Source organism: Spermophilus citellus (assembly GCF_964194105.1).
Source record: "Spermophilus citellus genome assembly, chromosome: 18".
NCBI lineage: Eukaryota > Metazoa > Chordata > Mammalia > Rodentia > Sciuridae > Spermophilus > Spermophilus citellus.
This window is the reverse complement of record NC_138200.1, coordinates 559,861-582,574: the sequence shown is the minus strand read 5'-3', so window position 1 is coordinate 582,574 and position 22,714 is coordinate 559,861. Positions and strand designations below refer to the sequence as shown.

Sequence of the window (22,714 nt, the reverse complement as noted above, 5' to 3'; positions counted from 1 at the left end):
CCACCTGTCTGGGAACAGCTTCCTGGGGAAAGCCAGATTGAGGATTTTTGACAAGTTCCTGCCACTGTAGCTCTGTAGTGACTCATTCAGTGAGTTCAGGCTCTGTCCTGTTGACAATACTTGGAACTCAGTTTGGGAATTTAAGGCACTCTCTTGAATACTTGAGGTTAGTGTGTGTGTGTGTGTGTGTGTGTGTGCGTGTGCGCGCGTATACACACACATATACATATATACACACACACACACACAAATTACACTAAATTTTACATCAGATAATTCTTACTATATTTTTATGCTATATGTTGTATTATATATCATATAATAATATGTATTATGCCAATTCACATGTATGATATGTTTTTCCTATATTATTTATAACTATATCCTGTATCAGTATTTTGTGGTATGTTCATCATCTGGGGCACTAATGCAGAACAGATAGGCTGGGTATTATTTTGAAAAGTGAATACTCTACACCAGTGGTTCTTACTTTTTGGCATCTGTACATATGACTTGGGTTAATTAAGAATATACAAGCTTAGGCTCACTGAAATGGAGAGACTTGTGATACTGCTATTCTACTTTATCTAGAATTTGGGAGCTGTAGCTCTTGGTCACTGACTGTCATGATATTACACTGCATGAAGCCCTGGTCATAAAAGGGAAAACATGATGAAAACATTTTGATTAATGAACAGAATTTTTAAATCTTTATAATGTCAAAATATCTCAAACTTTACATTTTATTAAATGTATTTAACATGTACCACTGAGAACAACACAAAAATATATACTAATATAGATATCTGAAATTGAGTTAGCTCGCTGAATTATACTCCTGCTATGCATAACTATAAAACTTTCTAAAATATTTGAAGCAGCTTCTTTGAGATCTTGAACAATAGACAACACAGAGGCCTGCACAGAGGAGAGGAGCCCAAATATCAGAGGGTGGAGGCACCTGAGCTCAGAGCCAAGGCCTGAGATGGTCATAGTCAGTCCTGTTATTTCATCTTCTTAGCAGGCCCTCCTGGTTAGGCCAGCTCTCTGGGTTCCATCAGTGTAGAGGCTGAGACCCTCACCCTCACATCAGAGGTCAGGTCCAGAGAGGGGTCCCCAGGCACTGCATCCCACCTGAGACTGATCAACATGGCAGGACACAATGAGGATGAGGAGGCCCCCACTGCAGGTCCTAGACATCACCACAGACACCAAGGCTGACCTGAATGTGGGAACAGGTCCCGGTCTCCAGGCTTACATTCAGGCATACTTTGCCCCAGGAAGCTCTGATAAGAAACAGCTTGGGCAAAAGACACCCATGGAGTTTTCTGGAGCCTTGAAAGGTCATCTTAGGGAGACCTGGGGACCATTGTGTTGGACCTGGCTTCTCGCTTTCAACTGGCCCACATGGATCAAGCAGATAATGAAATACAAAGCAGAATTTTAAAAGAGGCAGATTTAGGTCTAAGCTTGTAAATAAGGATGTTTTAGGTCTAAAATGAGAAAGTAGCATTAAGTTTTCTAACATTTCTTCTTCTAGCAAGAAAAGTAAAGTAAAAAGCTATAAAATATGATTTATTTTTTACTAAGAAAATCATTTTATGTAGACATATTTGAATGTATTGCTGAAAGAAAACCTGTAGACAAATTAAAGTAAGCAGTTTATTTGAGGATATAAAGATTCATGAGTGGAGCAGGCCCTGAACTAGTAGAATGAGTTCAGAGGGTTCTCCCTAGCAGTGTGAGCTGTGAGCTTCCATAGGTCAGTAAAAAAGTCCCTGTTGGCTCTAGTAGGCCAGTTGGCCTTTTTCAGGCATAGTCTGATGAGTGGCTTGACTAGTATGATTGGATAAAACCCAACAGCATGTGATTGGCCATTGTGATACCTGTAGCTTAGGTTTTTGGTTTGTTTGTGTATTAAGTTAGGTTGCAGTTTATTATATGTAGAGAGTAGAGAGACAATCTCAGACTAATGACCTCCTGTTCATTTAACAATATGGATACACACAGAGAGAAATGGATCCATGTGCAGACACAATACGACTAACATTTTTACACAGAATGTAGACATATCTGAGACTTTTGACATTCCATTGTATAATTTTATATAATGTAGTATCCTTTCAATAAACAATTGAAAAACTTATTAGAAAAACAAATATGTAATAGATCACTTTTCTTCCTTGTAGCTTTATACAGAATTCCTGCTAATTACAGAAATTCAGGCACCTGGTTCTGCAGGAATCACACCAGAAAAAATAAAATTTACTAAATGCTCAACAAAATAATCTAAAAACTGGTTAAAGTGTGTTTCAGATAGCAAGTAAGAGTTATTAAATGAATAAAAATCTTCTCAGTGAATTGACATTTGAACTGGACTCACAGAGTTCTTGATTCACTGGGTCTGGGTTCAGAACTGAGAATGTATATTTCCAGTGAGTCTGCTGGTGACATTGATGACGAACATCCAGGAATCAAACTAGGAGAATCACTGCAGTAGGAAAGGTGATGATGTCTAGTTCCAGGGCAGCGCACACGATAGTGTACATGTGCAGGTCCCAAGGGCCAAAGCCAAGGATTCTAAGCCACATGCCCTGAATGTCTCTGCAATGGACAAGGCAGATAAAGGCTCAGTAGAGTGGAGTCTCAAGCCTCCCACTGCTACATAGTCCTGTGAAATCTCCACCACATAGACCACCCACTCATCTGCTTCTTCTACCTGTAACTTATTCCAAAATATACAGATAGCTCATCCCTCACTTCCTTCAAATGTATGCTCACTGACCCTCTTAAAAAGCACCACATCTCTCATTTTCCCTTAGCAAAAGAGCATTTCTTTTATTTATTTATTTTTTTTGAGATTGACTTGGATTTCTGAAAGGAAGTGACTATGTCTCAGATCTCAAGTAAGAGTTTTTAAGTGGAAAAATCATTGCTGAATGAATTGGACACTGTTTACTGACTGTGTAGGCAGGAAAGATGTTTTCTGTGCAAACCACAGTCAAATCCACTTTTGTACTACTGCTTCACTGTGGCCTCAATTCCTCCTCTATCATATAGAGGCATGTCTATGCCACTCTTTTTTTTTAAAGAGAGAGAGAATTTTTTAATATTTATTTTTTAGTTTTCGGCGGACACAATATCTTTGTTTGTATGTGGTGCTGAGGATCAAACCCGGGCCACACGCATGCCAGGCAAGCACACTACCGCTTGAGCCACATCCCCAGCCCCACTCTTTATTTTCATTCTTGCCCCTAACAGAAAGCACACAAGCTGACCAACTGACTTCAGTGCTTCAGGATGAAGCATTTTAATTGCAATACAATAATTTTTATTAAGCTTCCCTAGGAGGGCACACATTCTCTGTGTGAATGACTCTATAAAATATGTATTTTGATCCATAACTTTTGGGAGCATCTGAAATAATAAATTTGACTTCTAGGTGCATACTGAGTTTTTTTTTTAATTTTTAAATTTGTCTTAATTAGTTATACATGACAGTAGAATGCACTTTGATATACATAGATGGTATATGATTTCTCATTTTTCTGAGTGCACATGTTGTAGAATCATATTGGTGATGCAGTCACATATATACATAAAGTAATAATGTTTGTTTCAATATACTATCTTTCCTATCCCCACATCCCCTCGCCTCCTATCACTTCCCTTTACCTAAGTAACACTATTCTTCCCTAGTGCCCCCCACCTTATTGTGAATTAGTTTCCGCATATTAGAGAAAACATTTAGCCTTTGGTTTTATGGGATTGGCCTATTTTGCTTAGCATGATATTCTCAAACTCCAACCATTTACTGACAAATGTCATAATTTCACTCTTCTTTAAGCTGAGTAATAGTCCATTGAGTATATATACCATATTTTCTTTATTCATTCATCTATTGAGGGACACTTAGGTCGGTTCCATAGTCTAGCTATTGTGAATTGAGCTGCTATAAACATTAACATTTTAAAATTTTAAGTTTCCAAACACTTGGGCTACCAGCTGCAGACAAGACTCCTTATCTACTGCCCCTTCCGCTTTCAGAAGGGAGGAGTCCTTTCTTCTGTGCTGGTCCCTGGAGCTTAGTCTGAACTCCAAATGATTACCACCCCTAAGCGTGACCTCTGGATCTAGGAAACTGCATTACCCAGAAGGCTCTGCATTGAGCAGCTACGCCTGAGCCAATGGCAGCTCAGGAAGTGGGCGTTTCCATGAACGCATGACGGGAGGGCGGGACTTCCTGCGTTTCCTAGGAGGCGGCCATTTTGACGTTTCTCGGATGTGTCCAGCAGCGCCGGGTGGGGCGGAGGGCGCCCCGCGGGCCTGCGCGGAGGCCCGGGGCTGCAGTGACCGCGCCCCCCGGGGGAGAGTCCAATGGCGGCGGCCGCGCCGCGAGACCCCGCGCGGGTGAGCGCCGCGGCCTCGGCGGGGGTCTGCGCTGCGTGCGCGGCCCCGCGGACGGCCCGCCTTGTCCTGTGGGGACGGGGCCCAAGTGACCAGCCGCCGGCGCGCGCTGGGGGCTTAGAGGCCTCGCCGTCTGTTAGGGTTTCAGACGTTTCTCTGAAGCGACTTCACAGGAGGAACCGGTGGAAGGGCGACGAGCTCGTGGGGGCGCGGGGGTCGTACTTCTTAGCCCGCGGCCGTGAGCACGAGGTGGGAGGCAGCCAGCCAGGCCACCCCAAGGCCAGGCAGGGTGCGGGGGTGAGCCGGTCCACCATCCCAGAAGTCTGCCCCTTCTCGTGGTTCCCAGGGCCCAGACGGGCTTAAGGAACCTCCTCAGGGAGTGCCTGTGCCCGCCAGCCTGCTGCCTGCCTCCTGCGTCGTGTGACTTCAGTGCCATTTTTCTAGTTCTTGGGTGTGGGACCTTGGATAAACTCCAAGCCTGGGGTCCTAAGGCCACGCCAGGACCTTATGGAGGCCATCCCTAGAACTGACACCTGGAGGTGTGCGGATGAGTGGAGGGGAACCTGACCTGGGAATGTTCAGGAAGCCACGGGTCTCTTCTACATGACAACAGATTACGGGAAGGAGTAGGGATTGTGATGTGCCTGGAAAGTTGGGTGACTGTGCTGGAGGCAGTGGGAAGTTAGGGTCAGGAGTCTTACTAGTCTCCATCCGTCTGCAGAGTGGAGAACAGTCAGGGGTTGAGGGAGAAGGAAGATCAGGGTGGAGGCTACGGCCATACTTGGGTGAGGCTAATGGACCACGGTTACAGATTACATTTTGGATGTGAAGTTCTTTTAAAAGGCAACTTCTAATTTGGACATTGAGGAAACAGGAGTCAGGAATGACCCTGTAGTTTTTGAGGGAATTCAGTTTCAATTAACTGAGATGGAGAAGATGGAATTAATAATAATATTCACTGGGACATCAGGAGTTTTGATTTGGCTATGTTAAGAGTGTAGAGATGTTTCCACCAGAGAGGCAGAATTAAGTGGGGAGCTGAATACACTGATCTGGAAATCTGGTAAGTGGTTGACAATGGAGACATCCAAAATGTGGTTGTTGTGGACTAAAGTTAGTGAGCTGTGAATCACACTGAGGATTTATGGTGGAAGGCATAGGGGGCATTGGCAGGGTTGGATGGAGCCAAGAACAGTGCCTCTTGGTTCAGTTTCCAGTTGATGGCAATAGGCTTTACAAATACATTATGGGAATAGAGGTAAAGGAGGTGAGTGGCCATGAAAGTAGGAGGTAGCAAACAGGATGTTTTGCAAGTAGCATAGGCTTTCACCGGAGGAATGGATGTGGGATGGTTGGGAGGTATAGGTATATTTGAGGCAAGATGACACTTTGGCTGGACTTGGTGTCCAATCTATGGAATTGCTAGGATTTTAGGTAATGACTTTAGTGGGGCCTAGTGTTTCATTCTGCCTGGAAGATAAAGCCAGGGGCAGATGTAATCACATCTGTCTGTGATAGTCACTTGCCCAGGGTTGAATGAAGATTGGAGTAGATCTTAAAGTGTTAGGTATATAGATAAAAGTTGGATATCTGGTACAGACATGAGTAGAGTAGGGTCATGAGTATTTGAGATGAACACATGGCCAGTGTGGCTAAGTCTGGGGCAAAAAATGGAGCCAGGCAGGGGACTTAATATAACCTTGTCTGCCACCACTAGTGGAAACTATGAGAAGTGCAGGGCAGTTTTTGATCCTGTTCATATTTGTCAAGCATACTAAGAGTGTTGTGTGCTGTTACAGGTACTGTGTGGTATCTTGACAGCTGGTGAAATTCGGATGATATCAAGTAAACTGAATATAAGTCCCTTTCCTCACTCTTCTCCAGCTAATAATATCTCCACATAGACAATTCTTTTTATGAAGGGGACCAGACATAATTTCTGCTTATTCCTTTGTAGCAGATTTCACCTCCTTACCAGCCCACGTAGTTACCCAAACATATCAATTGAGGGGACCAGGGAGTATCTTACCCTTTTGGTCCTAAAAAATTTGCATCCCACAGCCCCTGGTTCAATTTTTCTGGACCATACCTCTATGTAGTCTTAAGTGATATACATTGTCCTCTACAAGGATTGTCATTAATCTATCCAGTATCAGATATTGTATGTTTGGTCATCCCCATAAACCTAGGGTGAGAGTTTACCTTCACCAATGGTGTGAAGAGGAGGTAAGGAAATCAGGAAGATGAGGTGTAGGACAGTGAAGTTGTTTTGGCCGTGGGACTTTGGTATCTCTAGTTATGAGGGATGTGTAGTGTAAAGAATGATGTGCAGTTGGACAGCAAGTAACTGACTGTCCTGGGGTCCTGTATTGAGACTGACGTGATCTTGGGTACAAAGGGGCAAGGGCAGATACTTCTGTGCCAGGTCCCTAGCTAAGTTATCAGTCCACCTTCCTGTTGTTGATGCTGTGCCCGGTGATCAGTGAACCCAGAAGAGTACAGTGGCAATTGGAAGCCTGGGAATGGAATGGGCATGAGATAAATATGTGGGGGAATGGATTGTGTGTTCTCAGGGAAGGGACTATTTGTGGTTTGATTTTCTTCCATTATGGCAGGGCCACATAACTTTTGAAGATGTAGCCATACACTTCTCTTGTGAAGAATGGAATCTCCTTGACCAGGCTCAACAATGCCTGTACCGTGATGTGATGGTGGAGAACTTGGCCCTTATAACTTCCCTGGGTAAGTTCCTGACACCCACCCATGAGCCCTGAGCAAGTCTGTTTTCTCGCCCTTTTTCTGAGAGGCAGGTCTGTCCTCACACAGGACCACTGGCTCTACTCCCCCCTCTGCTCCCTGGGTAGGTTCTGTGGTTAGTAGGATTGAGATGTGTACTGCTTCTCTTTACCTAAGCATCCCCAACTCTGTTTCCCTGTAGCCTCATAAGGAGACTCAGGATCAGAAGTCTTGCAGTCACGTTGCTGCATCCTGCCTTCTTTCCCTCTCCATGATTCGATGTCTTTGTCCAGCTTTGACACCTCTATGTGCGCCAGGTTCTACTTCCTTCTTCTAACCAATGTTTCCTTATGACTGCCTGTACCAGGGATCATGCCACTGAAATGCTCATACTTACAGGGACTGTACTATTCTTACAAGAGCTTTCTTTGAAATTTTCTTTCTGATATTTGTTTTATTTCTCTGGGCTATCGTGTGCTAAATTTTTTCTGGGTCAATGCTGGCTGCTCTTGTTTCCCCATCTTTCCTTTAGTACTTGTATCCCTAAGTGCCATGTTTTTGTATCATTTTGGAATTGAGGTAAATAGCCCTCATTGGTTCACAAACAACATCAAGAGGAACTGAGAGGAAGCCTGCCCCAGGTTAAGAAAATGATGTGAAAGCTGTGCTCGCATCGTAGCAGATATATATTCTGTTTGAGTAGTGTTTTGGTGCCAGTGCCAGTGGCTGGAGCTCATTTCTGTTTTTTCCTTTGTCATTTTGATACTTTTTTAATTTGTCAGCTCCACTACTTGTCACTTCTACTCTCATATCCAGCCTGCAGCTAATTTACACATTTCTGAACTCCCACTTCTACAGTGCTCTTCAACATTGGCCTTTATATATTGTGTCATGAAATAAGCATACATCCTTAAACTGTCCTTAAAGGCCAGCTGCTCTAGTAAAGGCATATATTTTTGGGGGGCCTGGATACACCATTCCATACAGCACTTAGTATCATCAGCAGAGAAGGTTATGCAGGAAGTTGTTTGCAGAGGATAAAGTTTCAAATTCTTCCTCTTCTCTTTCTGTCACATCACATGGTGTGTCCCTTGCCTCATCAACTCTCCCCCATTCTGTCATCTTTATAACCCACTATTACTGAGCCCCTCATTCTCAACCAGAACCCAACTCCCTTGTCTTACAAACAATCCCATGGATTTGTTCCTTGGCTTGTAGCAGTTGCCCCTTCCCACTAGCACTTCACTAGCATTTCTTGCTTTCAGATTGTTGGCATGGAATGGAGAATGAGGAGGATCTTTCTGAGCAGGATATTTCTTTAGAAGATGTGTCCCAAGTAAGGACTTCAAATGAAGGTCTGTCTCCCCAGAAGGCTCCTCCCTGTGTGATGTATGGCCTGGTCTTGAGAGACATTTTGCACATAACTCATCACCAACAGGGAACACATTGTCAGCAAAAACTGTACAGATGTGGGGCATCTGGGAAACAATTGTATTTCTCTGCAGACATTGATCAGCACTTTGGAGAGAAACCCTTCAAAAGCAATGTGGGAAGAGCTTTATTTATGAAGAGGTTCAAATTCCATGAATCAAGGGAACCCTTTGCCTGCATAGAAGTTGGGAAGGACTTCCTGGCCGGCTCAGAATTTCTCCATCAACCAGCCACTTGCATTGAGGAACAGTCAAATGGCAAAAGTAATTTGGGGACTGTCTGTCACAATGGAAAAACTCATTTTGACTATAGAGAATACATAAAGACATGCAGCCTTGAACACACAACCGTGCAGCAGCAGAAAACCCACACTAGAGAAAGATGTTATATGTGCACTGAGTGTGGGAAATCTTTTAGCAAAAGCTATAGCCTCAATGACCACTGGAGGGTTCACACTGGTGAAAAACCTTATGAGTGTGGGGAGTGTGGGAAATCATTTAGGCAGAGCTCTAGCCTCATTCAGCACCGGAGAGTTCACACTGGAGTGCGACCTCATGAATGTGAGGAATGTGGTAAATTATTTAGCAACAAGTCCAACCTCATCAAACATCGGAGAGTTCACACTGGAGAAAGGCCTTATGAGTGCAGTGAATGTGGAAAATCCTTTAGTGAGAGCTCAGCACTTCTTCAACACCAGAGCGTGCACACTGGAGAAAGGCCTTACGAATGCAGTGAATGTGGGAAATTCTTTACATATCATTCCAGTCTCATAAAGCACCAGAAAGTTCATAGTGGATCAAAACCTTATGAATGCAGTGAGTGTGGGAAATCATTCAGTCAAAATTCCAGCCTTATTGAACACAGGAGAGTTCATACTGGAGAAAGGCCCTTTAAGTGCAATGAATGTGGGAAATCCTTTAGCCAGAGCTCTGCACTCCTTCAGCATCGTAGAGTTCACACTGGAGAAAGGCCTTATGAGTGCAGTGAATGTGGGAAATTCTTTACCTATAGTTCCAGTCTCCAAAAACACCAGAGAGTTCACACTGGTTCAAGGCCTTATGAATGCAGTGAATGTGGGAAATCCTTTACTCAAAACTCCAGTCTCATTAAACACAAGAGAGTTCATACTGGGGAAAGACCTTATGAGTGCAACGAATGTGGGAAATCCTTTAGCCATAGCTCTAGCCTCATTAAACACAAGCGAATTCATACTCGATAGAGGCCTGTGGGAAATGTGGAAAACCCTGTAGCTGAAGATCCAATCTCTACAAACTTGAAAATCCACCTTAGAAAAGTCCTTGTGAGAACAGTGAACTTGAGAAAACATTCAGCTGAAAGCCTTATCTCAATGGATACCACAAAGTTCATATGAGAAATATACCTTCGATGTGCATGGATATGTTATTTTCTTGTTCATTATACCAGCTCTTGAAGGGTTTTGGTGGTGCCACTGCCTGAATGGGACCACCTACATCCAAGCATCCACTCACATTCCAGATATGTGGCAGCTAGGCTGCACTCATTCATGCCTGGGCCCCAGGCCAAATTCATGCCACTGAAAGCTTAACTCCACCTCCTGGAAGGTGCCCACAGCATGCACCATTCACCCCCCCAGTGAAACAGGGCTCTCCTGTCTGTGGAAAGGATTTGTAAGTAGGCTAAGCCTTCCTCCCCTTTTCATCTATTTCTCTCTGATGAGTTAGCCCATGCCACAAGGACTGTGCTGTTGACTTAGGAAGGTGGACCTTTTTCAGAAATATTGTTGGTTTCATGTGACTCTTGATGGAATTTTTCCAACCACAGAATCACCAAGTGTGGGAACCACCTGTGTCTCATTGCTCCGGTTGTCTGATAATAGAACCTTTATTGGTTGAGGCACCAGTTATTTGGGGGAATTCTATTTACTGAATGTAGTTCTTTGAAAACAATTGGGACCTTTTGGGTGAACAAGTTGTTGGGATCCCAAACTTTGTGTCCCTAGGGAGGGTAGTGGAATGATGGCAGAATACAGCTCTTTCTGGCTTGGGCCTTCTGTATTGCTGCCTGAGGCTTCCAGGAAAACCTGCAGGGTGCTGTTTGAAGCTGGGAGAGGTAGTGACAATCTGATACTTCTGAGAGCAACATGAACTTATTTTCCTTTTCAAAGGGATATTGCCTCAAGCTCAGTATTGGCTGGGGTACCTGTTTGTCAGGCCCTGCATGGATCTGTATGCCCTGACATTCTGAGTTCCATAGGATAGCATCACAAGCTGTAAGATTATAGTTGTTACAGAAATACTGGATTAATAGGTAGTGGGAGAGACTACCACAAACTGATTGGAAGGTGCCTCTTTTACTTGGGTATCCACAATGTTACAGTCACCCTGGCTATGAAAGTTGAGCAGGTCAGAAATACTTAGGACCTCCAGAACTCTGTATCTTGTGTAGCTGAAGTTATTGTCAGAGACTGCTCATCTCAAGGCTGTACTGTGCAGGCAGGAAAATAAGGATTCTAAGAAGGGACATCTTGGTCCACTTACATGGCCTCTGTGAGCAGGCAGTATTCCTGCCAAGTCCAGTGGAAACAGTCTTCACCTCTTAGCTATGTTTGTTACCACTGAGGCAAGAGGTCCCCCAGGGCATGAGGAGAAAGGTGATGGAGTCAACATTGTCAATCCTGATTTTTCAAAAACAAATTCAGACTTTCACCTGTACAACAATAGATTCATTCATATCCTGGAATTGTATGTTATTGAAATCATTTTAAGTTCTCATGCTTTTTCCCCTGGGTATATTCAAACAGCATATATGAGATTTATCAGTATTGAGTGGGATTTTTGTTTTTTAAGAGAAAGGAAAAAGGTTTGTGGCTTTGCTACAAAGAAGAAACACTGGGTACTCCTGTCCCCAAAGCTGTGACTCTGCCCATCAACAGGAACATAAGGATGACTGGATATTTTTTATTGCTGAGAAGTATGAGGTTATATGGCTATAACCTATTTTTTATTTATTCATCTGGTCATAGATATTTTGGTTGTTTACAACAAGTTTTAGATTTATTGCAAATAAAGCTGCTGCAAACACTTTTCCAAGGATGTGTTTACTCTCTCTTGTGTTAATGCCTGAGTCACAGAGTAGGTGAATGTATTTTAAGAATTTTAAGAATTGCTGAACTCTGATCTCACATGCTTATTTTCTTTGGACTCCTATGAGCAGTGTATGATAGTTCTGGTTCTTCATATCCACTGGATATGGTTAGTTTTTTAATAGTAAATGTGTAGCAGTGTAATAATGTGGTTTAGTACCATTTCCCTGGTGTTTTATTATACTGAGCATTTTTTATTTACAACCAGCATGTTTTTGATAAAATACATTCATAACTTTTGTATAACTAAAAATGAGTTTTAGCTATATTCCCTTTTTATCAACAAATAAGTTGATAGAAAAAAATACAGATGTATGTTAGACCCTATGCTTCAATAATGTGAATTTTTAACTGCAATCCTGAATGTGTAGTGCCTAGTTTTGTGTATATGCCTTATACACAATGCAATGATCACATCTACATATAAAGTTTAATTTGTATTATTAGCATATTCGCCAGCATTTTCTAATTCTAGATAATTCATAGTACAGTTAATCAAGCAATTGTTTGAATTTTTTGCCACATCCCTTGATGTAAAATCTCCCATCATGGCTAATTTCCATTTGTCACATGATGTCACTGCAGAACATGGAATTTGAGAAAGTTGTCAGTAGCACACCAATGTATTGTTTCTACCATATTTATATAGTAGGCACAAAAAAGCTCAAGTGCATAGAAAATAATGAAATATAGTGAAATGAATAAGAAGCTTTTTTATATCTTTAAAATAGTTTGAGGTATAATTTACTCAAACTATGTGTTTAGAAAGTGTATGGGTGTGTGTGTGTGTGTGTGTGTGTGTGTGTGTGTGCGCGCGCGCGCACACACACACACTGTGAATTGACCACAGGGGCACATTACCACTGAGCTACATGCCTATCCAGGGTCTCATTAAGTTGCTTATTATGCAACAAATTATGCTGAGGCTTGCCTTTAACTTTCAATCCTCCTGCCTCAGCCCCTGAGTAGCTGGAATTATGGGTGTGCACCACTGCACCCAGCATTACTTCTAATGTTTTGATGCACAGTCACACCTAAAAATAAGTTTTTTCTGGTCTTTAGTTCATCTTCCTCAACTTAGAATTCTATCCCTTGTGATGGCCACTTTCAATTATGTGCAAAAATGAGAAAGACTGCTAAGAACCAGATGAATTCTTCCAACCAGCTTTCTTTCCCATTTCTGAGGCATCGCACTGCAGCTCCTGGCACACAATTCAAATCAGCATGGTATCCTCTTTGAGAAGGTCAAGAAAGTAAAAGGAATGTGGAATCTAAAAATTTATCCAGTTCAGAATCCATTTTTTTCTACTTAAGCAACGACCAGGAGTCCACTGAGCAGGAGATTAGGGACAGTGACTCTCTTCATCCCCTTGCCATTCTTCACTATTGATGAAGAGCCCAGTGCACTGTTGCTACACAAACTGCTGGTTTCCCATTCTGATATGTTTTTTTGTTTATCTGCTTCATACTCTATTCTTTATTTCCTTCCTATTTTGCTTAGGAAAGTGCTACTTTCTGCTGGTTCACACAACCATGGCCCAGTGAGGTCCAGGGAGTATTCTCCTTCCAGCAGGACAACACTGCTCCTTAGTAGACTTGAGCAGGCAGCCTCTCAGAGCTCCAGTCTGAACTTTCAGGCTTCTCTGAAGGCTGGCAGCCACCTTCTGCTGGCAACTGAGTGGTGACAAGGTGCATTTTCAGTAAAGAAATCAGATTCATGCCAAGAATGTTGCTTATTCTTTAACTATGGCATTGAAAGCTGGGTGCTGTTTGGCTACCGTTGTGTCATCAGAGTCACTGAAATTGGTGACTGGGCCACTTCTCAATTTTTAATGGCCTCATCCAGATGTGACTCAGAGGCCTCACTGTATCAGCAAGTGTGTTCTGCCAGGTGAGTAAAGTCAGACTGGGGCTTCCAAAGCTGCTGTCTCTGCTGCCAAGGGCTCAGGGACATCTCCTCCCACAGCTCACCAAGTTTATTCTGCTCAGATGTCTGCTCCCAGCCTAAGGCTAAGTCAAGTACCAGCTCATCCTTGAGGCCACATCAGATAGCAACTGTGATGTTAGCAAAAACAAGCAAACTCAGGGAACTAGATCTCTGTGCTTTCTCCCCAATTACATTAGTCACTGAATTATCAGACTAGTCAAATGCTCGTTCAGAATCCTTCCCTGCCTCAAAGATTGCATTTCAAATGCAGACAGTACCATCATGAGACTCCCACACCTCCAATCTTGCTTATATGCCCAAGGTGACCCTGGGTCCAGGTATGTCCTGGAGAGAAGTAATCCATCCAGGCCACACATGGGCAAAGTGCTGACTCCAAGGGATGAAGGTGGGGAGGCAGACCGGTAGCTTCTCATTTGGACCTAGGACAGGGGAGTAGCCCTTCTAGGGCAGAAACTGCCAAACAGAAAGTCCTGGTGACTGGGCTCCCTCCAAGATTGAGGGTCTCAACAGGACCACATATGTGGGGGAAACAAGCATATTTCAAAGGACTCCACCATGCCCCAGCCTGGCCCTGAGGGCTTGAGCAAACATGGCTCGGAACCCCATGCCCACACAGAAACAGAGAGCTGTACCCCAGAGGCCATCTTGGATGGGGAGATAGGCCCTGAAAAGCAATGCCCCATCACCCTTGTCCCTCCCTCCGGCCACTACAGCCCCATGGTGTCATTAGCCATTGAGCTGCATCCCAGTGCCCCATCCCCTGTCACTGGCCCTGACCCACCCTCTCAACCTGCTCCTTCCCCTTTCCACTGCCTATTAATCCAGTGTTCATGTAACAATCACGGTCCCTTGCCCCACACTGCAACTATTGGTGCTATCCTAGGACTCATGGCTCCTTTGCAGGAGGAGGGAAAGAGGTTTCTCTCAAGGGAGTCACACAGTAACTAACACCCGTGAACAAATCTCACACTGTACTGAAGGTTGCCACACCTCCCAAGTGGGCTCAGAGCCACAAAGTACCACAGTAGCCAGGCTGTAAGTCAGGTCCGTGGTGCTTTCCTTGGAGGCTTGGGGAGAAACTCAAATCAGGCCCAAACACAAGAATTACTTTCTGCCATAATACCCTAAGGCGTACGTGTGGAATGCTCTCAAATGCTGCTGCTTTCCTTATGACAGAACTCTAGTGTTTTCACATCACCCAATAAAGTGAAGAGGGCTCCCAAGATTAAAGGTGGCTTAAGAGATAAGACATCGGGGCCGCAGTTATAGCTCAGTGGTAGCACGCTTGCCTGGCATGTGTGAGGCACTGGGTTCAATCCTCAGCACCACATAAAAATAAATAAGCGAAAAAAGGTATTGTGTCCATCTACAAACAATTTTTTAGAAAAGAAATTTATCATCACACAAAGCAGAGAAACAAGAGGCAGGTTTTCCTCAGGTTGGTCAGGTAAAGGCCACAAAACTCATCACTGGTCATGAAAGACAATCTGGAAAACGTAGTCCATCTTTTAATTCATAAGCAGGACTCAGACCAGGTCTTTGGGGCCAAACCTGAGTCAGACCCAGACCTTAACACGTTGGGAGTGAATGCTGTCATTCTCACAAATCCTGCTCTGGGTTGGGAAAGCAAAGACTAACCACTTCCCTATGCAAAAGGAGTACCCACACACACTGTGGGCGCCTGGCAGGTGATAGAGGCCACACGGCTTCAGTTACAGTACTGAAGGTGACTAGCGCTTGGGCAAAGACCCTGGACAGGTTTAGAAGTGCAGCACAAAGCTTCAAGCTTCCCCCACACCTGGAATCAATGTGGACGTGTGAATACATCAGCTTCAGTTCAGGCAAATGGCATCCTAAGGGATTTCCTCCAGTGTCATTGCATTAAACAAGAAAGCGCCCCACTTCCAGGACATTAAGGTGTCTTCCCCATGTGAACTTTGTGGTACCTGAGGAAAGGCATTTGGCTGATAGCTTTCTCACATTCAAAACATTTATAAGGCCCTACTCCAGAGTGAAATATGGTGTTGAATGAGGCCAGAGCTTTGGCTAAGATTTTCCACACTTAAGACCCTCTAGGGCCTTTCTCCAGTGTGAACTCTCCTATGGTCACTGAAGTTGAAGTGCACATTTGCTGCACTCATAGGGCCTTTCTTCAGTATGAACTGTGTGGTGTTTAAGGAGTGCAGACCTTTGGCTAAAGGATTTCCCATATTCATTGCACCCATAAGACCTTTCTCCAGTGTGAACTCTCAGGTGTAGAATAAGGCTGCAGTACTGACCAAAGGATTTCCCACATTCACTGCACTGATAAGGCCTTCATCCAGTGGGAATGTTCTGGTGGTTTAGAACACTGGAATTGTAGGTAAAGAATTTCCCACGTTCATAAGGCCTTTCTCCAGTGTGAATACTATGCTGTTGCGGGAGTGCAGAGCTCTGGCTAAAGAATGTCCCACATTCACTACACTTAAAAAGCCTTTGTCCAGTGTGAATTCTGTGATGTTAAATTGGGTTGGATCTTTGGATAAAGATTTCCCACATTCCCCACACTCAAAAGGCCTCTATCCAGGGTGAACTTTCCAATGGTTATTGAGGCTGCAGCTCTGGCTAAAGGATTTACTGCATTCACAGCACTTAAAGGCCTTTCTCCAGTGTGAGCTCTCCAATGTTGAAAGAGGTTAGAGCTTTGGCTAAAGGACTTGCCACACTCTGAGCACTTATAAGGTCTTTCTCCAGTGTGCACTCTGGTATTTAATGAGACTGGAGCTGTGGATAAAGGATTCCCCACACTCTCTGCACATGTAACATCTTTCTCTAGTGAGGACTCTCTAATGCTGAACAAGTAAGTGTGTGTTTGGGGATGAACACTTCATCACATTCTTCCCAGTTACAATGAGCTTTCTCCTGTGAGAGGCAGCACCATACTTGGTTTTTCTATTTGACTTTTCCACAGGAAGAAGACTGTTGATGGAGAAATTCCAAGCTGGTCAGGAAATCACTTCCAACCTCCCCGTGTATAAAGGCCTTCCTGGTTCATGGAATTTACAGTTCTTCACAAATGAGGTTCTGCCCATATCACTTCTGAATGGCTTCTCTTTAATATGCTGATTCTTGTGCTGAAAATTTGTACTGAAATAGAATTGTTTCTCACATGCTCAACACACGCACATTTTCTGCTTGTGGTGTGCTTCCTTATGCTCAGCCAAGTGAAGGATGTCTTTTAAGATAAGGCCAGACATCTCACAGAGGTTGGTCTCTTGGAGAGACAGAACTGACTTGGGAGTTAATCTGTGACACTTCCTCTTACAGAAACACTCTGCTCAGAAGTTGCCTCCTCATCCTCTATTCCGCACCACCAACCTGAAAGAAATAATGAAATACATATTGATGCCGTTGAAGGAGACAGCTCCATTACAAACATTTCTTGCTTGTGGAATGCTCCCAGGAACAAGTCTATGAGACTGCTTAAAGAACAAGGAGTTGGTGTTGAGGATGAGAATGAACTGCTTAGCAAAACTGGGCCCCGACAGTCACAGAATGGGGGAAGCCTTAGGAGGCCAGAGATACAATTGCAGGTGTGACACAGGAGAGGCAGGGCCTATGACTTGTTCCTCTGTAAATAACTTTGTCAGGACCTTGTCTGCTGCTGACACCCAGGGCTATGCAGGTGGGTATATCCAAGAAAACCACCACAACACAGCTTCCAGTGCTCAGGACCAAATAAGAATGTGTGCACACCTCAGGACCAAACATGAAGAAGCTGATGCTAGAGAACCATGCAGATAGCATGGAGAGACACAGGTGAGACCCAGGGCCCAGATATGAATTACTGATATGAACTATACATACCACCCTAGGATAAAAAAAAATCACACTGCATCCAGACGATGCAGGTAGTAAGAGAAAAACAGGAGAGGCCAGGGGACACCAGCCAGCATAGTTCAGCACATAGCAGCCTGCAGGAAAGGAAAACATCATCACAAAAGAACTTCAGGGAGGATGCTGAAAGAACAGCTCATGGTCTACTGAGGAGCCAGCACCTAGGTACCAGCAGTGTCTGCACAGGCAGGGTGAGGAGATGTTATAAATGGGAAGCAGTACCTAGAAGACATGGGGCACTGGATATGGGAAGACCACTGTCAGCAAGAGGGAAGTAAGGGGGACCCATGAGGGTGACTGCAAGCCCCCTCAACCTGCATCCTCTACAGCCAGGCATGGGCTTCACAGAAGCTGGGGTTGTTCAAGAAAAGAGCAGTGTTCACACTGCAGCCCTGAAATCAAAGCACCGACCAAGGGAACTCGGGAGGAAGTTGAGCCTATAGACCTGATATGCTGCTGAGGAGGAAGGGAAGGGCAGAGACCATCTCAGAGCACAGAAGCAGGTGTGAAGACTTTACCCAGAGAAGTATAAGTGCCAGTTTTCCCACCATCACATCATGGTACAAGCATCTTTGAACCTCATCAAGGAGATCCCACTCTTGAGGAGAAATAGAAATCCAATCCTCAAAGGTCACAGTGCCCTGCCAGGTGGGGAGAGATGACATCATAAACAGTCCACTCCTGAAGCTCCACAATCCATCCTCATCTACCCCATGCCCACCTTCTTCCAAGCTCCATATCTCAGAGGAGAAACCAGGCCCTGGTGTCATTGGTGTCACTGTCTACTCATAGGCCCGAAGATTGTCCAGCCACCAGGCACAAGGGCAGTGACACAAAGAGACATGCAACTGTGGCCTTGGCAAAGAAGCATCCAATGCTAGTGTCAGGTAATCCTCTGTATGACCAAGGTCACAGAAGTCTCAATTCCAGGCACCTGGGGCCATCACACCGTTCTCTAGACTGCACACTCCTCACGTCTGGACTTCACAGACATTTCCATCACAACCCTCTCATGGCCCCATGCTAAGCATTTCCCTGGCCTCTTCACATTCCCCTCTGTACCCCACAGGTGAGAGCAGAACTGTACCCTAGGGTTATGGGGATGGCAAACACACAACACATGACACTTAGGCAGATGAGGTCCAAGCAACTTATTAGTCACATATATTCCCAACCTGGGAAAGGAGAAACCACACACCATCAGGGGTTGCACTATAGATAAGAATGTACAACCAGAAATTGTGGGATGCATGTTTTCTAGGATCAAGAGGGCAAGGTGACCCCTGATTCCTATGGTACGGGTATGCAACTGGCCTTACTCCATCACTGGTGGGGAACTAAAACTCAATACCAATGCACTGATTCCAACTTGATAAAAAGGTTTACTTACTTGGTAGACCTTACCCAGGGTATAGAGTGGGGAGAACCTGTACTGAGGGCATAGAAACCCATAACAACTGGCCTTGATTCCAGGCCTTACATCTCATCTTGGCAAAGAACTGCAGAATAAACCTTCTAAGTCAACTTCCATGGCACCCAGGGCTCCCAACAGCAGTGGCAGCCCAAATCCTAATGCAAAAGCCTTCCTGCCCAGCTTGATTGGAATCTGATACCCAGCGCCTTTCCACTTCTGGCCCCACCTGCCATCCCCTCAGTTGCAAAAGTCTTCCTCTGCCCACCAAACCTTCAAAGCCCAGTTCCGCTGCTCACTCTCTGAGCACCATGTCGCTCTGAGATCACAGGCACAGCTGGCCTCATCTGCCAGGCTGGACCAAACCCTGCGCCCCGCTGCCCCAGGCACAAACCCTGGAGAGCCCAGGGACCCTAAGCTCGACTCGGGCCTGAGTGTCTCTTCCCTTCTCACTCCTCTGCTGCTGAAACACTGCACGCCCACTCTTCCTCTGAAAGCCTTGACCATGCAGGACTGTCCTGTCCCCAACACGTTCTCCCTTCACGACCACTGTGCACTTACCTGTTCAGGAAGCCCAACACATTCCTCAGCCCAGAAACCCAGGCACGTCCCCGCGCCCTGCACCGACACGGGAGCCCGCGGGAAGAGGCGGCCTCTTCCCCGAGCCCCAGCGGACTTCCCGGGCGTCTGCCTCGGTGCTCTTGTCCCTGCGCCCGCCGTGGGGCTCAGGGAAGGGATGCCGCCTCCCGGTGCGGGAGAGGCCTCGTCGCCTTCGTACGTTCTTCCTTTAACTGTCTCGAACGTTTAAAAACCCCACCACGAACGGCGTCCCAGCTCCGCTCCAACCCTCCCAGATTCCAGCGGCCTCACAGGAAAGTGGCGTGACTCCGCCCCACTGTTAGTGGACTCCGGAAGTCCCGCCCCGAGCGCGAGTGTGGCGGAAGTGCCGCCCGGCGCAGGCGCGGCTGGGTGACGTGTTTCCGTGGAAGGAGGGGGGCTGCCGCGAAGGACGCCGGGAAGCGCTAGGGCACGACTAGAGCGCATTGGTCCGTCCAGTCGGGCTTTGGAGACTGGTTAGTCCTCGCACTGATTTTGGAGGTTCCACAGCTGAGCAGTGTTATTTGTTGATGGACATTAAAGCTTGTTTTGCCATGGTGTCTATCAAATGAGCAAGCTGATGGCAGTGGTAGCTGCTCAACAAATAGCTGTAGGTAATGTTTTGAAAAGCAATTGCTGTAGACTGAATGTATCCACCCAAATTCATACCTTGAAGCTCTAATTCTCTGTGATGGTATTTGAAAATGGAGATGTTGGGAGGTAATTAGGTCATGAGAGTGGAGCCCTGGTGAGTAGGATTAGTACCCTTACTTACAACCTCACAAAAGCCAGGATTTTCTCTCCCTTTCCATCTCAAAGATCCCTCACCAGAAGCCAACCATGCTAGCACCCTGATCTTGAACTTCAGCTGCCAGAACTATGACACATAAATGTGTTTTTTCCCTTTAAGCCACCCAAACTAAGATACTTGTTAAGGAAAGCCAACCAGACTAAGGCAAGTGACTTCATGTTAGTGCCTCCCTGAGTTAGGATTTTGTCTAAGAGTAGCTGGGCAGAGATAAGGATGTATTTGGGAACACTGAAGACCCCCAAGCCCTGAGAGTTGTCAATCAAGGCTGCTCCCTGGCTGCTATGTCATCCTGCTATCAACTGGAACATCTGTCCCATATGTGGTTCTTTCCCTCACTAGACCCCACATGCAGCTTCAAACTATTGGCTGGAAAGTTGTTTAGGGTTTTTGTTTTGGCAGTGCTGGAGGTCGAACCCACAGCCTTCTGCATACAAGGCAAGCACCCTACCAACTGAGCTAATTCCCAGCCCTGAAAGGTTCTTTAGACTGCCCCAGCCTCTACTACACAGCACCCCTATTCCTGTGTCACATTGTCTTTTGTAACTTTTCAAGTTTAGGAAATATGGAAATTGAAAGCAAAAGTCAGGAGACTGGTCTGTCTTCAGCTCATCCTCAAGTTAGACTAAATCTTTTTTGTTAATAGCTCGTTTGAGACTTAATTAATATACCATGCAATTCTCTTTTAAAGTGTACACTTTTGGGTTCTGAAAGTCAAGCTCAGTGATAGAGCATGTACAAGGACCTGGGTTCCATTTCCAGCGTACCCACACACACACACACACAAAAAAAAAAACACAAGTGAAACTCAGTGGTTTTCAGCATATTCACAAGGTTGAACAGCCATTACCACTATTAAATTTTGAAACATTTTCATTACCCCCAAAATAAATACCATTCCCATTAGCAATCAATCCTATTTCATCCTTCCCCAGCTCTGGAGCCACTAACCCATTTTCTGCAATTGCAGGTTTGACTGTTCTCTGTATAAAAGGAGTTGTATATTATGTGTCTTGCTCCTTACACGTAGCATGTTTTCTGAATTCATTTATGTTGTGGTGTACATCAATACTTCATTTCTATTGCTAAAAAAACTGATTGTATGGATAGATTGCATTTTGTTCATCCGTTTATCAACTGGTGGACATTTGGGTCGTTTCCACTTTCAGCTCTTCTGAATAATGGCATTATATTTGTGTGCAAAGTTCTGTGTGGACAGGTGTTTTCAATTCTCTTGAATGTGTATCTAGGAGTAGAATTGTTGGGTCAGGCAGTAATTCAGTGTTTAACTTTCTAGAAACTGCCAGACATTTCCAAAGCAACTGCACCATTTAGACTAAATATTGCCTCCTGTGTTTTCACAGCCCTTGGCAGCTCCCGGCTTGTAGCTTGCTACATTTGGCTATGTCTATGGCTCCTCACTGCAGGCCACTCTGCTCCAGAGAGCTGACATCCACAGGCATGACTGTCTTAATCTGGTGTCATTTATTGTGACAACCTCAGTCTCTTCATGTGTAAAATAGTCACAAATAAATGCCTGGAATTGATAGAAAATGACAAAGAGAAAGTTTTGTTTAATGAAAGCATTTTGCTAGCATGGTATGGGGTCCTGCCCAAAGAAACTATCTGTGCCTCTATCTGAACCTGTGAGGAGCAAGAGAAGAAAATCCTGACAATTTCTCCTTGTCCCTTAACACAGCTGGATTCCTTCTGTTCTCCAATCAAGCTACAATTGTTCATGGATGATCAGAGCTACGAAGCAAGGGTTGCCGATCATAGGAATTTATTTTCTGTTACATACTTCCGATGCTGTTTTCCCTGGAGTGCTCTTCTCCGGGCTCTCACAGCAGGTCCTGCTGCGTCCTCAGCCACCGCTGCCATGTGGTCTTGTCAGCCTGCTGAGCGCACCCTGCATCTCCCATGTGCTTTCACAGATTCTCCATTTCTGCACCATACATGACACCCTTTATCCTTTCTTTCATTAACTTTTGCTCTTCCCTCAATTTCTTCTTTTCAATATTTTCCCTCCTTTTCAATCTGATAACTAAAATGTAGAGATGAAGTTATTGAGACGTGAGTAAGTGAGGAATGAGAATGGAGAAGAAAGGATCGAGGGTGCAACATGGGAAATGAAGGAACAAGCAGTGGGCTTCTTGAAATGATAAATGTTATTTAATTTTAATGTCATTTCCCTTTTGTATATAAAAACTTTATAAATGCCTAATTTTAAAAAAGAACAAGTAAAAGTCATAATCCAATGTAACAAAAAGATATTGAAAAATATTTTCTATTAGGTTATGAAAAGGGCTCCTGGGCCTTTTGGCTCTTTGGGGCTGTCCATGTCTGGAATTGTTAGAAGGAATCCAGAGGTGGGTA

At 44.7% G+C, this 22,714-nt stretch overlaps 1 protein-coding gene and 1 pseudogene across 12 annotated transcripts; one reads left to right on the top strand and one right to left on the bottom strand.

Annotated features, from left to right (window-relative positions):
- Nucleotides 1-4,268: 4,268 nt before the first annotated feature.
- Nucleotides 4,269-22,296, top strand: LOC308638202 (zinc finger protein 586-like). 11 transcript variants are annotated; one of them, XR_014019779.1, is made up of 5 exons: nucleotides 4,269-4,410; nucleotides 7,023-7,149; nucleotides 8,409-8,479; nucleotides 8,649-8,715; nucleotides 16,597-16,882. XR_014019779.1 is itself a non-coding variant. In XM_081275402.1 (4 exons), exons 1-4 carry the CDS (start codon nucleotides 4,378-4,380, stop codon nucleotides 16,609-16,611), a joined length of 246 nt encoding a protein of 81 aa, XP_081131528.1. In that variant the 5' UTR covers nucleotides 4,269-4,377; the 3' UTR covers nucleotides 16,612-16,882. The 11 variants fall into 11 exon arrangements, 3 of the variants coding, with proteins under 3 accessions (XP_081131528.1, XP_081131527.1, XP_081131526.1); XR_014019778.1 differs by lacking the exon at nucleotides 8,409-8,479; XR_014019780.1 differs by having other exon boundaries at nucleotides 8,409-8,715.
- Nucleotides 12,489-14,290, bottom strand: LOC308637252 (G patch domain-containing protein 2-like; annotated as a pseudogene). Its single transcript has 2 exons — nucleotides 14,279-14,290; nucleotides 12,489-13,730 (listed from the first exon to the last, which is right to left on the bottom strand). The product of its transcript is annotated as a G patch domain-containing protein 2-like (transcript).
- Nucleotides 22,297-22,714: the final 418 nt, after the last annotated feature.

Bases quoted from the DNA above. Each gene is read 5' to 3' on its own strand.
- LOC308638202 (XM_081275400.1), top strand. From the start codon at position 4,378: ATGGCGGCGGCCGCGCCGCGAGACCCCGCGCGG. The intron at 4,411-7,022 runs GTGAGCGCCGCG...CCATTATGGCAG, and splicing joins CGCCGCGAGACCCCGCGCGG to GGCCACATAACTTTTGAAGA. The intron at 7,150-8,408 runs GTAAGTTCCTGA...TCTTGCTTTCAG, and splicing joins GGCCCTTATAACTTCCCTGG to ATTGTTGGCATGGAATGGAG.